The 15,274-nt window shown below is 41.2% G+C and overlaps 1 protein-coding gene across 2 annotated transcripts in view; it reads left to right on the top strand.

The window, feature by feature from the left end:
• Positions 1-15,274, top strand: part of TIAM2 (TIAM Rac1 associated GEF 2) — an 89,007-nt gene that overhangs the window by 28,670 nt on the left and 45,063 nt on the right. Inside the window, exons 9-13 of one of the 2 annotated variants that reach the window (XM_085055796.1) lie at positions 4,058-4,222; positions 6,951-7,056; positions 7,476-7,553; positions 8,460-8,552; positions 9,610-9,870. In XM_085055796.1, coding sequence (XP_084911922.1) covers positions 4,058-4,222; positions 6,951-7,056; positions 7,476-7,553; positions 8,460-8,552; positions 9,610-9,870 — 703 coding nt within the window. Of the gene's footprint in view, positions 1-4,054; positions 4,223-6,950; positions 7,057-7,475; positions 7,554-8,459; positions 8,553-9,609; positions 9,871-15,274 lie in introns of both variants that reach the window. The other variant, XM_085055794.1, reaches the window with a different exon arrangement.

Below are 15,274 nucleotides of genomic sequence, written 5' to 3'. Positions count from 1 at the left end.
GACCACTTAATGTTGCCTGCTTGCCACAGGGTTTATGCAGACAGACAATATCCTTCTCTCTCAGTAGGGTTGTGCAGGCTCCAGATAATAAAAGGTTAATTAAGTCTTAGGCACAGGGTTTCTGAACTTTGTTTTCTGAATGATATAGCTGCATTTCTTTAATGGCAACGTGTGCTAGACTCAAAGGGGTGTTTTCCTTCCCATCTGCCCACTGTCCCTTTTCCTCCTTTGTTCCCTGAACCAGATAGTCACCTGATACAGTTTAAAACCTGAAAGAAGACTTTAAAAAATCATACTACAGCACTGTTCCGTTTCAGATGAGTTTGTGTACCAGGTATTAGACAAAAAGCCAAAATCTGCATTTAAAATGCAATATTGCTTTTGAAAATGATTAACTGTAATGAAGAGCTGTAATTAATCTTTTGAGGAAGGTCTGGACAAAGTTCATAATTTCTCATTGGTTTTTATGGGGTTTTTTTGGTATGTACTACATGGTTTATTTTCTCATCAAGTGCATTCATTTAATGTCTAGGTAAGAGATATCTAATTACACAGAAGTTATACCACTGGGAGAGACATCTCCCACTGACAGCAGCTAATCCTGTAATGCTGTTTTGTCTCCTGAAAGTATCTTCATAGTTTGTTTGTTCTTTGAAAAAGTGTACTGAAATACCTGAATTCCCTTTGTTCGTTGGCCACTTGCTTGTTACTTCCTGGAGTGGGGAAATATTCAAACCAAGTCACTCCTCTCTTTTCAAAATTAATTGTAACTATGGGATAGAAATCAACTCCTGTAGAGAGCACTTAACAAATACCTCCAGAATGTACCATTGTGTGTGGTGTGAGATGGCATCCATGTCCCATCTCAGACACAGCAAACACAATTCATTCCTGTTCAAATGTCCTAAAACACGGAAAGGTTTGCCACTTGAGAAATGACAAAATTGCTTGGGCAGAGCCCCGGAAGGTTTCTCCTGAAGGGCTGTGACACCAATCCCTTGGTTGGATGTCAGTACCATTGGGGCTGAGAGGTTGACAGAGCTGCTTTATACAGCAGGGTCTGCTGCTGGTCTCCTGTCCTCTGACCTTTCAGGAGCACTTACTTGTCCTGAACTATTCTGAGGAGACAAAGAAATGTTTTGAAGGCATTAGGGAGCAGGCAGAATGAAGTTCTTCCCCTTTGGTGGAGTGTCAGCAAAGGCACAAGGTCTGTCTTCTTGTCCCAGCTCTAGGTAAAGCAGCATTCGCCAAATTCACCCAGGAACTCACAGCCCTGTCCCTCACGTAGAGGGGGACTATCAGAGGGCAGTGTGGCTGCAGGTTTTGGGCCAGGATTAAAAAAATTAGCAGGGTTGTCTTTAAGACTAGAAAAACTCACCCAATTTAGGTGCTGAGCAGAGCTCTGGAGCTAGAAAAACATTTTTTTCTTATTATCTCAACCCTATTTCTGAAACCTTTTTTCAATGGGTATTAAATACAGCGTGGGCATTTTTAAGATCCTGACATTTTGGTGAATCATACAACAACTCAGAAGTGATTCATCATAACTCTGAAAACCGTTACTCTGGCATCAGCCTGGTTTCACTGGCTGATTTAAAATGAAAAAACAAAACCAGCATCAAAACTTTTATAAAATGCTGCCTGTGGAGGGTAACGAATGACAAATAGTGAAGTCTGCCAGGGAAGCTGTATTTTCCCTGAAAAGGATGATAAAACCAGAGGCAAATAGTGGGAGGAAATTATGAAGTAACCTATTGGTCCTGCAGCAGCCCTGTGGCACAACGTGTGACAGTCTGCAAATCCTGGCGCCTCTTTCTGGAAAATTGGATGGGTTGTTATAACTTTATGTGGCAATGAATGAATGAACTATTGTGGAATTAGTCACTGCAGGCATAACAGCAAAAAAAAATCTTTTCATGTCAGATTTTCTGAGATGGAAAATGTGGATGAAGCAACGGCTCCTTGACTGCAGTTAAGGAACACAGTCATGTTTAATAACAGGGGGAGTTTATCTCAAATTGTATGCTTGAGCATCCTAGTACATGGCAAGGAAAGGATGTAGCTCACATTGACTGCAGAGCTTTCTGTCCTGTCATAAAAGCTTACATCAAAAGGTAGCCATGGACCAAATTGCCCTAATCCTCTATGATATGAGGTTATGAGTCTTTTTTCATCTCTGGCAACAGTGAGATTTATTTCAGTTGCACAGATTTGAAGAGCTACTGTTACAGTGCAATAAACCATTGTAGTAGTTGCAAAACTCCCTTGCCAAGGCAAGCATAGCATTGGTTTCCCCTGGAGGAAGCCACCATGGAAATTCTGCCTGACTCATTTGTGCTGATCTCTTGCAGCCCCCCCTGCCTTGCCCCTTTCTCCTTTCTGTGATTTACACTGTGGAGATAGGTCAGCCTTCATTCCCAGGCACTTGATTTAGTGCTGAGAGGACTACAGGTCCACAAGAATTATCTTCTTCAACATCACCAGCATTACGAGCAGTCTGTAGCTGCAGCCACTGAGGTCAAACTTCACCTGGTGTAGATTTCATCACTGTGTTAATTGATTCTGTGATTCCTGTTACGTATAAGTTGCTGGCATTCATAGGATTTCCATTTACATGTGTTAATTGAAATTTCATGTTCAACTAGTTAAAAGGGACAGTTGAGCAAGACAGACAAGTTTAATGAATAGAGCTAGGTCATTAATATTATTCCACCAAACCGGTGTTACTCTGGCATCACATTATTTCTGTACCACACTCTGGGTTGTCTGCAGCCTGAATTTCTGCCTTGTTTGGTAATTACCTGGCTAGGATTGCTTGTTTCATCATTTTTACAGCCACAGTTGTTATTTGCAAAAACAAAATATCAGTCTCTCTGTTGCTACTGACAGATTGTTGTCAGTAACTTTGCTGCCTGCAGCAAGGGAAACAGTCCCTGTGCAGCTTTTACAGCAGCTTTTAATTGCAGTGCACCCCTGGGCTTGTGTCCCTTTGGAGAGGAGGAAGAATTAGGTAATCAAGGGTCTTTATGAAGGCAACAAACCCCCCCAGCCCAACAAACAAACCACAAATACTAAGAGAAAGCATGAAGGAGGAAGGGACCCCTGAGAACAGCTCAGGATATCTTAAGATATGCCTTGGGTGGAAATTTTGCCACTTTATGGACTTACTGTCCCTTTCCAGTGACTGCATGTGGAACCAAGGGACCCCATCTACATAAAGTTAAATGCCTTGATATGGGTATTTAAGTGAGGTACTGAATAGGCTGACCCAAATATATATATGTGAGTATCCAAATTCTGAACAGCTCTCAGTGTTTGTCTTCTCCTTGTGTGGCTTCCTTTGAAATATGGAGCCTGAAGTACAGTACAGGAGAAAGTGTGAAAGCAAAGGCTGAGAAAGTGACAGGGAATTGATTTAGGACTGATGTTATTTGATCAAGCAGAGTGGCTTTGGAAAGAGGGAGAATGTGGAGCAAAATGGTAAACAGGCAAATACCCTGCGCTGCCAATGAAACATGATGTTCTCAAACTGTAAATAGAGTAGGAGCATTTTATTCCTGCTTTAGTCCTTTATTTTGTTATGGCTAGCCTTGCTCCACAGTGCTCTCTGCTGGAATTTTATTGTCATTTTCTGTCAAAATGACAGTAATTACATTTATTTGTTTATTTATTTGTTTATTTATTTACAAAGTTATTTTACATTTATTGATTAGGTAAAATTGTAGTTGTCAGTTCTTCTTAAAATTTTATTTCAGTTGTGATACAATAACAGGTAGCTACATACTTCCACAATGAGTTAAATCAGTGATCAGTATGAGATAAAGGCATAAAATTCTATAATGGGAATGCAGAGCAAGTGCAATCCAAGCTCTAGAAAATCAGTTATTGGACAGCAAATGAGAGCAGGTAACAGAATTGTTTCCTGGCTTGCCATGGGGAAATATACATTCAGTACTGTCTGAATGCATAGCTACTGCAAACTGCTAATGTAATTGCACTTTATTTATTTTTTTTTAACATCCACATATGTTGTACTTTTCTCCCTTGTTTCCAGCAGCAAGTCGACGATTTTTTGAATGTCTACTGCTCATTGCCAGAGAGCATCCAGAAGGAGAATGCGTGGGAAGCACAGACATATGTTCATTTCTGTGACGGCCAAGGAGTGGCGCTGACACTCAAGCCAGAGCACAGGGTGGAGGATGTTTTGTCTTTGGCATGCAAGGTACCTACTTTTCATGCACAATTGCACCTTGTAAATAGCTGTGGACTTGAGAAGGAATGTAGTATAGCAGAGGATGCATAAACAGCGAAAACTGTGATAAGATTATCATTACATGTAATAACAGAGTAATGAGGTAATATATAGTACTAATAATGCATAATAGCAGCATCTCCCTGTCACTGTCTCAAGGCACATTTCTCTCTTTCCTCAGTTGTGGTTTTTATATGTTGTAGCCAAGACTGCAGGGTTGTGGAAAGGTTTTCAGAAAGTGTTGCTGGAGAAAGCACATGACTGTACTTCAGGAGCAGTGACAGTGTGCCAGGTAGCTGCCCTGGGGAGTCTAAACACATCCCCTCTGTGTTGTCCTTGCACCAAACCTGGTTGTTCTGTTCAAATTAATCACAGAGCAGCAACAGGGACTGGTTGAGTTACAGCCAGGAGATGAAGACATTTAAGACTGTTGTGACAAAGGCTATCATATATGTTTGCTTCCGAAAGAACCCTTTTAAGCTTTTGATTAAATACAAGCTCTACTTGTGAATTTCAAAGAGAGAATTCCAGTCTGAAAGTTCAGTGCTGGCAATTTGAGAGGGATTGCTATAGATCATGGGACAGAAAACTGAGTCACAGGTGGAAGGTAAAATAGAAATACCAGTTTTAGCTACAAACAAAACACCAGTGCCTCTGGAACATTGTAATATACCTAACACTTCTCTCTCCACATGTGTCAGTGCTTGAATTTTGCTCCAGCTTCATGATCCAAGTCAAATTATGCTAACAAGCTTTGTGGAAAAAATAACTTTTTACCCCTGAGTTGTGTTTTCTGGGCAACTGGTAAATATATTTTATTTGCTTCACAAGGGGAAAAAAGAGGGGAATAAAATGTCCTGTGCTGGACAAGATTCAGCTGTAGCTTTTGGCATAGGTTACGGTGAATTTTCATGTGAACTCATTGAACTGGCTTGAAGTAATGAATTTTGAGGCTTCTAATGGAGGAAAAGACCCAATTTAATGGCTCTTTTTGCGTGCTAATATTGGGGGGAGGGGCCAACGATTTTAACAATCCAGAGTAAACTATAGTTTTGAAAATCAAAATAAACACTCTGATTTGGGCAAGTCACGATGCATCTCTAAGGCATCATATAAGGAGAAATTATCGTCTTGTGTCTTCTCCTGGTGGAGACTGAATCCTGGAGAAAATGTGTAATATTTGGATTTACTTTTAAAAGCTTGGCTGTACTGTCAGGTTGAAGGGATTGTGTGATACACGATTTGGCCACCAGGTGGCACGGAAGAGCCGGAACACTTTGAAGCTCTTAGGGCGCCAAGCAAGAACCCGAAAGGAGGAAATAAAATTTGTAAAAGTAAAATTAAGTTGAAAAGGAAATTCCTTACCTCTCTTACTCTATCATTCCAAAATATTTGTAACTGTAAAGCTGACTTTTAATTTCATTGTCTGTATCTCATGAAAATTTAGTTTTAAATTCCTTGATTTTTTTTTCTTAAATGTTTTTCTGTTTTATTTTGTCTTTCTATTCTGTGTGTAAAGCTTTTCATAAGCATTCTCTAATGCTGAATACTTTCTGCTCATCTATCCTGGTTCTTTTCCTTCTTACATTTTCATTCTGCTCTGGTGAGTGTAAGGAATCTTTCTTCTTAAGAGAAAATGTTTGAATGCTATGTCAATAAGGCTAAAGTTCAGAGGACTTGTTAGGGTTTATTTTCCCCTTCATCCTTGCGTTATGGGATTTATACTTTTCTCATTTCTGTTTTCCATCTGTTTTTGGATAGCATGTATACAAAAACTTGTGCAATTGAATTAAATTTTTCAGGATACAGAACACATGTAACTTGTTAACTGTAGGAGGTAATAAAATGGTAATTACTAGTTACTCAGTAGAGTTAGATTTTGTAAGCTGCAGAGATGTGTTAAAGGGGTTAAATAACCCTCAGGGAGGCTGTCATTCCTCTTTCTTTGGAAATGTTGCTTCCTCCTGTTTTAGTATTGTTGCTGAATTAATATGCTAAAATGAAATGTTTTGTACCATGGTCTCACCAGTATCCTGATTTTTCAGAGCCTCCCATCAGGGGCTCAGCACTTTCAGGCTAATATCCTTTGGGAATATCCCTATTATCCTTTGACTTCCTGCTGAGACAGGATCTTTGCTTTGACCTCATGTGGTAAAAAAAAAAAAATAGGGGAAACTCTCTGATCATAGATGAAACCCAGCAATAAAAATAAAATCTAATAAAGGCAGACCCTTAGGGAACCTGCTTGCCATTCCCTCCCCTCCCCTCCCCTCCCCTCCCCTAACTGCCCATACATGCATTTACATTTTCTACATCAGAAGCAAAAGCTGCTGAGCAGAACTGAATCATTACAAGTAGTCATAGAAAAAAGTGGTTGTGAGTGTTAAGTTCAAAAGGACAGAAGACAGTTGTGATATCTTTGGAAGCATATATTAGTGCTCAGTGGATCCAATAGCCAAGACATCGTGTTTATGAAAGGATGTGGGAGGATCAGAAGGCAATGTGGGAATTGCACTGTAACCTTATCTTTTAAGCAATGCGTCTAGTTTTGTTTATACTACAAAAATAGGTAGAAAATGACTTTTTGAGATTGCTTTTGCATGATTTTAGGAGCTTGTTGTGTGTGTGTCACTTCTCTGTCTTCTAGAATTCTGGAAATAACTAACAAGTTCCAAACTCCATTATTTTTCTTCTTTAGATGAAACAGCTGGAGCCAAGACACTATGGCCTACAACTCAGAAGACTGGTTGATGAAAATACTGAGTATTGTGCTCCTGAACCATATGAATACATAGTAGACCAGGAAAGTGTGACTCCTTTCAGATAAAGTTTTGTGATGTTTGTAGCTGCAGTTGAGTTATCACCTACAAATATGTGAAATTTAGGTCTAAAATAAGGTTTTAAAGCTGTTCTGGGACGCATTCTGTCATTCTGGTTCACAGTTTTGGGTGGCTAAGCACTGCAAACACTTTCTTCAAGAAATGTTTGAAGATTTGAATGAGGCTTTTAGTGTCAAAAGCAGTGTCAGCTTGTACTCCAGGGTGGTTTTTTTTTTTGATCTTTAGCTGATGGCAGTGATGCTTACACAGTAACACAGCTCTCTATGTAAAGACAGCAAGTCCTGATGCAAAGAATATTGAGCTTGTTTTTCATACTTTGTCTGGGGTTTGATGCTTGTATTTTCATAATTTGGTGACTTCTGCTACTGTCCTTTTCCAACAGGTGTATGATGAAATAGAAATCTGTCCACTAACTGTTTATCATGTTCATCTTACGAAGACTGAAAACATAAGTGATTATGGTAAGCTCTCAGGAATTCTTTTTTATTCTTGCCATTACTTACTTTCTCTCTTTGGGACTTTTTTGTCTCTGACAGCAAATAGAGCCATCCTTGATAGCTCAAAGTGTGAGTCTGCAAAGAACTCCAGGCATTACAGCAAAGACCAAAACTGGTTGTTTTATGCTGACAAGAATATTTCTTATGTTTTGGAAGGGCCCACATTCTAATTTGGCTACGCCGGCCAAATAATTGAAGTACAGACTTGTCAGAAAAACATCCTTTGCCAGGACTAATGTAAGTGCTCCAGTCAGGCAATGGTCAAGGTCTGCTATTTTTTTTGTAGTGGGATCCTCTGTTGGCACAGTATCAAAAGTATCCTTTGGAACAAGTTCTGACAGTCTTTTTATCCATGGGAGGCAGTTATGCCTAGGAATAATTGCATACCTTGCAAGGATATCTTTGTAAAGCAACTTTGTGCTGTTCTTTAGCTGCAAGTCTGTTTTAAATTGTTATTTTCTGGCTCTTCCCACTCACTAGTCTGTATAGTTTGCTGCTTTATAGTTTGAGTTTCCAGTTTTTGGAATTGTTTAAAGCACCTCTATGTCTGATGGACACTCTGGAGAACTCTTAATGTAATGTGCTGTGCTGTGTTATTGAGATGTCATGGAGCTGAGGTAGGAAATCTTTTTTTTTTTAATGTAATTTTTTTTCTTACAGCATAGCATGGCATTTTCTGGGAGTTGAAAAGTCCTATTAATTTTGACAGGCCTTAGAATGACTGAGAAACCATGTGATAATTTCTATATGCGCTGTGGGTGTGTCCTCACAAGAAGTATCTTCCTTCTCATGTGAAGTCCGCTAAATACACAAAATGAAAGGGAAATGTTTCCCAGAAAGTGTATTTGATTTAAACCTCTTTTACTTCAGGTTTTGCTGTCACAGCCCAAGTTGCTGAAAATGAGCATCTCACCCATATCTTTGTAAGCGATGTTCTCCCTGATGGACTGGCATACAAGGAAGGTATTGTATCCTGTTTGTGTTTAAAACTACTCTTCATTATCTTTTTCAAGTCAAAAAACTTGAAGGAGCTTTAGTAATGCTGTCTGAAATGGTTGTTGTCTTTTACTGTTCACAGTTTGCTTTCCTAAAGACCATGGAAAGTATGTAATACTAGGAAAAATAGTGTACACAGAGTAACTGAATTATCCTTTCAATGTAGTGGGGAGAGCTCTTGTTCACCCCTGGAGACAAAGTGTGTGCTCAGCCATCCAACTGAGTACTTTTGCACAGAGGAACAAACTGGAGAAGGAGTTCATCTCACACTAGGGAACTTCGTGGGCTTGATCAGTTTGCATGACCCATCACTTCCACTTTTGCTGGCAAAAAGCCTTCCTCCCCAGAATAGTTTTCTGCATACATTTCTGTGAGAGCCTTTCCACTGCGCTGCTCAGAAATTGTGCTTCTCTTCATCAGCACATGTGAGGCTCACGTGGGTTCTGCTCTCTGAAAAATGAACCCAGAAAAATTGAGACAGTTACTAATTTGCTACCTGATGGTAATGTCTACTTGGTTTTGCTGACCTTGAAAGACAGCATTTGCCACTGTTTAGGCTTATATAAAAGCTGATAAAAACTCCATCCTTAGTTGCAGCTTTGCATGGATAATTTGATCTACATGACGAGTGCCTCGTTGTTCATAGATAATGAAATATGTGTTATGGTGCTGTATATCTGCTTGTGAGAGGTGCCTCTATTCTAATCTCCCTGAAAGCTGTGCTGCTCTTCCACCCACCCAATTCTGTAGCATCTTTAAACAAAAGCTACTTGATTGCTGTACTGTGGGTAGCACCTATCAAAGGAAGCATGAGGTCAATCTGTATAATTACAGCACGACTAAAGCTCCCATTGTTTCTAAGGGACTTGTGGTAGGAGTACGATATTTGATGTTAAACCCAAAAGATACAAGGCGAGTCAGCATAAGGTTTGTGTTGTGACCCTTTTTATATTTTATTTTATTACCTCTTTTTTTCCCCCCCGTCTTATTTTTTTTTTCTTTCTTTGCTTTCACATGCTCCCAGGGCTCAGAGTAGGCAATGAAATCCTGAGCATAAATGGAGAGGCTGTGTCTGATCTTGATCTCAGGCAGATGGAGTTACTGTTTTCAGAGAGAAGTGTAATGCTTACAGTGAGAACAAACCATTGTGGGACCCAGCAGCCCTTATGTGTGTCCTGGTCAGATGGCGACATTTCCAGGGACCCAAAGAGTTTGTTGCCCCCTCCAAACCAGTCACAGCTCTTGGAAGAGTTTCTAGATAACTTCAGAAAGAACACAGCAAATGGTAAGAAGTTGACAGTGAATTCCATCACTTTCACCTGACTTTAAATATCACTGTTTTTTAAAACTCAGCCGTGATTAAAATTATGCGCTTGCCTTAATAACACAAGTACAAACTGTTCCATTTATGCTCAATATCTGTCTGTTATTATTTTCTCGGGAGTAGAAATGGAACAGAATATGATTAAGTCTGCAGGGAAATGATAATATTTTAATCTGTTTGTCTGTACCATCCGGTATTATCAAGTGTTCTCTTAACTGTTCTGTGTCATCCTGGGTATCTCCAACACATCCATTCCCCAGGCATCAGTGGTTGAAATGATGTGATGGCTTCAGAAACAGAGTATTGTTCTGAGTTTGCCATGCTTTCTGTGTGGTAAAGTACCACGTACATTGAGAGTACCTTCAATGCAATAATCATCACCTCAGAAAGGAGTCATTTAGCTCTGCTCCCATGCTGTGATACTGTGCTCCCATCGGGTACAACTGCCACTGTGTAGAGTGAATCCTATGAAAAGAGGGATTGTTTTGCTTCTACCTGCTCATATTCCTTACTCAGTGTAATGCCACCGTATTAAGCATTGGATGGAGGATGCTTCCTAACAGTGCTGTGTCAGGGTGAGATCCTGATGGGTTTCCATCTGAGGAGCACCAGGTGGGGAAGGTGCCTGTGTGGTAAGGACTGCTCCTGGATGACATCCCAAGCCCCCAGCCCCAAGGAGGTACCAATGTCTACTGCTGGCTGCCTTTCCAGCTGGAAATGGGAGGTGACACATCAAGGGGGTCTGCCACTCTGGGTGGAGGTGAGCTGTGGACTCCCTTCCCTTCCTTTATCTGATATTACTTCGCTGGAGAACCACAGCTTGTGATACCAGAGTACTTGTGGGTGTCTGTCTGAAATAGAAAGTACGTGGGGCTTTACTCCCCTTTCTTCCCAGCAGCTTGACTATTTTTCAAACAAGATAAAGCAAATTTAACTAGATTTTCAGTGTAAAAGGTGCAGTTTCCTCGCTCTGCCTCTGGAGGATGCTAGTAAAATTCTGCAGGAAAGCTAGCCAGGATGCAGTGCTGTGTGAAGGGAGCAGCAAGAGATACAAAAAGAGATCACTGATTTTTGCATACAATTATAGTAGTGAGTGTTTTCTGATTGGAACTTTTTTTCGTAATTAAAAATGGGAGAAGAGAAAGAATCACATAGGAGAAGTTGCTAGAATGGATTTAATTATAAAGCAATTTTATTAGGTCATCTTTTGAAATTAAAAGAAATCTGAATACAAGATATGTGATTCGGTAAGTAGCATCTCTCTCAGGGGCCCTATTTCAATTTAAAATGCCATTAAATTGACTAGTGGCACATAAAAGTTAGTGTCATAAACCAAAAATTATGATAGAGCTAATTAATTACATAATTATACCAGGGCTATCATCCAGCTTATTGGCTTGATATCATAGGCCAGCATTACCTCGAGTATTCAGTGTAATAAATGTATGTGTCCATTCACTAGATTCCTCATTCCTCTGGGACAAATTTGCAATCTGTGCAAATATTCCATTATAATAGGAAACTACTGTAGTATGTATTATACTTTAAGCACTAGTGGATAAAGGGACATAGTATATTTGCTTTTCTGCTTAAAAACAATTAAGGAAGATTTATTTTATTCTGAAAGGGAACAAATAGTTCTAGATTAACCTTCATGAGAAGAACTTCTATGTTAATTGAATTCAGTGCTTAGTGTCTGATCACCTGATCAGTTCAAATGGAAACAGAAGAAAATGGCATTACTTTGAATTAATAGATAGTCATAGAAGGTTTAACTGTTCTGTGTCCTGTTACTCACTCAGAAATTGAATAAGACTTTAGATTAGCAGAGAGGGTATTTAATGACCCAAGTGGGGATTTGGGGGCCAAGGGCTCTTAAATTCATATCCGGTCTTTAGGAAATCATAGAATCATTAAGAGTGAAGAGACCTTAAAGGTCGAGTCTAACCTTTGGCCAAACACCATCATGTCAACAAACCATAGCGCTCAGTGCCACATCCAGTTGTTTCTTGAACACTTCCAGGGATGGTGACTCCACCACATCCCTGAGCAGCCCATTCGAATGCTTAACAACCATTTCAGTGAAGAAATACTTCCTGATGTCCAGCCTGAACATTCCCTAGTGCAACTTGAGGCTGTTCCTCTTGTCTTGTTGCTGGTTCTCTGGGTGAAGCGGCTAAGCCCCACCTGGCTACAGCCTCCTTTCTGGCAGCTGTAGACAGTGATAAAGTCTCCCCTGAGCCTCCTTTTCTAGAGGCTAAACACCCCCAGCTCATTCAGCTGCTTCTCATAGGACTCACTCTCCAGACCCTTCACCAGCTCCACTGCCCTTCTCTGGACACACTGTAGCACCTCAATGTCCTTCCTGCAGTGAGGGGCCCAGAACTGAGCACAGCACTCAAGGTGAAAACCTCACCAGTGCTGAGTACAGAGGACAATCATTGCCCTGGTCCTGCTGGCCACACAGTTGCTGATCCAGGCCAGGATGCCATTGGCCTTCTTGGATACCTGGGCACAACTGGCTCATGTTCAGCTGCTGTTGACCAGCACTCCCAGGTCCTTTTCTGCCAGGCCACTTTCCAGCCACTCTTCCCCAGCCTGTGGTGCTGCCTGGGGTTGTTGTGACCCAAGGACAGGACCTGGAACTTGGTCTTGTTCAACCTCATACCACTGGCCTTGGCCCATCGATCTAGCCTGTCCAGATCCCTCTGCAGAGCCTTTCTACTCTCCAGCAGATCAACACTCCTGCCAGAGTGAGTGTCATCTACAAACTGACTGAGGATGCACTTGAGCCCCCTATCCAGATATCAATAAATATCTTAGACAGGACTGGCCCCAGTACTGAGCCCAGAGGAACATCACCCATGCCTGGCCTACAGCTGGATGTAACTCCATTCCACCACCACTCCGGGCTCAGCATCCAGCCATTTTCAAACCCAGCAAAGAGTGCACCTTCCCAGGCCACGGGCTGGCAGTTCCTCCAGGAGAATTCTGTGGGAGACAGTATCAAAGGCTTTACTGAAATCCGTCTAGGCTATATCTGGAGCCTTTCCCTCATCCAGTAGTTGGGTCACCTGGTCATAAAAGGAGATCAGGTTGTTCAAGCAGGATATGCCTTTCCTAAACCCCTGCAGGCTGAGCCTGATCCCCTGCTTGTCTTGTTTAATACTGTTATGTCTACTTTGGTAGAGTTGAGTGAGTCACTCTTAAGACCACAGTTTTCAAAAATAATTTCTAACATTTGCTTGTCCATGTGGAGTCTGTTCTTCTGAAGTAGCACCTTTGAAAGTTTGTCAGTGCTGGAAGATGGGACCTTTTTAAAAAATGAAGCACAATTTGGCGCGAAGTACATATTGGGAGTTAAAAAATCTCAATGTTTCTGCTGTTGCCTTCCTGTTTCTGGAAAATTAACTCCTTTCTAGAGTGCTATGAGGTTTAATGAGCTAAGATTAACAAAGTGCTTAGAAAATGGAAACTTTCAGCACTGAGTCACACAGCAATGCCCTGCCCAGTGCTTGGCAATGACCACAATACAAAAGCAAATCAGAACTTTGTAAAATCAGTGGCTTCATATAACTTGGATGGTAACAATGTCCACATTTGTCCACATTTGTTTACAGTTTTGTAACTGTTTAGTGTAACTCTGATGAATGCTTTTTCCTACATACTCTGCTATGTTGAGGATACCCAATTATACCTCATGGCAAACTTTGGCAGCCTTTACGGTACAGAAGGGAAGTGATTGACTTTCTCCAAAGCCATTAATTCTGCCACTCCTGAAAATCATTCCCAGGGAATTTTCTGTGAGGGTGATTCATTTTCTCCAAGAGCACTTGTAGCTGTATTTTGGACCTGCTGTGGTTGTATCATTTGATCTCCCACATGGCACCACTATGTTCCTGCTGTTTAGCTGCTTGGCTAGTAATAAGCTTATCCTGGAAAAGAAATGAGATGAAATACTTTTAAAAAATGCCCTCATAGATGTGGAAAACCAAGTAACAGAGCAACTAAATTTGCTCCAAGCTCCAGTGCTAAAGAAGTTAAAGAAATATTTATGCAGAATTAAAAAATGAGGAAATTGGACTGAAGTTCTTACAGCTGTGAAGCAAAAAAAAACCAAAACAAAACAAACCCCCCCCCCCCCAAAAGCACCTCATTTTAAGATGGTATGGATGTTTGAGGAATAAAGAACAGAGAAGGCACAAGAATTGAAACCTGAATATTTAGGGCAATGCTGTGTGGGTTTATCATGTATCTATAGATATACCATATCTGTGGTATGACGCAGGAGGTAGAAGTGTTAGTAGGTGTGAAAAGCCATTGCACTATGTGAGTTGCTGTCAGAGTTGGGCAATTTTTCTTTTTCCTCAGCAAGTGTGTTTTTGCCAAAGAAGCTGTTGTTTTTGGTTAGCTGACACTGTTGAAATCAACCCTTATTTGTAAATAGAACTCTCTGATTAAAAGAAAAAAAAAAAAGGTGGGGGATGGCAGCAAGTTGGATATGCTTTAACAAGTTTCCATGATGAAACACTTTTATCTATGAGGGTTAGAAAGTTAAATGGGAAAGAAACCACTTAAAAAAAATAAAAAGAAAATTAGAAAGTAAAAAATAAATTGGCATATTGTTCCCATGTTCCATGTTGTAGTCCTCACCTGTGGGGTAGGGTGCTTACCTTTTGTGCAGGATCTGGGTTCCTGTCTGGCCCATCTTTCTGGAAGTGCAGTCCCAGGAGCAGTGAAGTCTTGGGTGCTGCTGCCAAGGAGGAGGCTTGCTCCTCCTCCTCTTCCTCCAGCCCCATAGCACTCCTCCCACCCCTGTGCTGGCAGCAGCACTTGCTGCAGCCCCTGAAGCTAATTAAGGAGAAATCTTTCTCCCCCGCCCCAGCCCCCACACACTCAGGGAGTTGAGCTGATGGGTGCAGAGTTCTGACAGGGGCCAGAGCCAGGTAAGGAGGAGGAGGAGCGGGAAGCAGGCAGGTGCTGGGGAGTGCTGCTTGCAAGGAGAGTGACTCTCAGAGGCAGCAAGTTCTCTTTCAGTTGAGCTGCCCACAGAGCGCTGCTCTTGCCACTTTGGAGCAAGAGTTTTGCCCTCTGCTTTCCTGCCTCTTGCACCAATCCTTGGGCAGCAGCATAGCCTGGGACATGCTGGCTTGAGTCACTGCTGATGAAGATGTTTCGTGCTGTATAAGGCATGGCTGGAGTCAGGGAGAGAGAGAGTCAAGCTTCATGCCTTTTTGACAAATGGCTGGGCTGTGTGCTGGAGAGGAGCAATTACATTTTAGCTCCTGATCTGCTAAACATTGAGATATTCCTGCAAAGTGTGAGTGCTTCAGGAGGAGGCTCAGTGGTTTGAATCCTCACATGG

The sequence above is a fragment of the Lichenostomus cassidix genome, chromosome 3 (genome assembly GCF_008360975.1).
Source record: "Lichenostomus cassidix isolate B80296 chromosome 3, HeHo_3.0, whole genome shotgun sequence".
NCBI classification, from domain to species: Eukaryota; Metazoa; Chordata; class Aves; order Passeriformes; family Meliphagidae; genus Lichenostomus; species Lichenostomus cassidix.
Note: the sequence above shows the minus strand (reverse complement) of the source record. Positions and strands in the feature narration are given on the sequence as shown.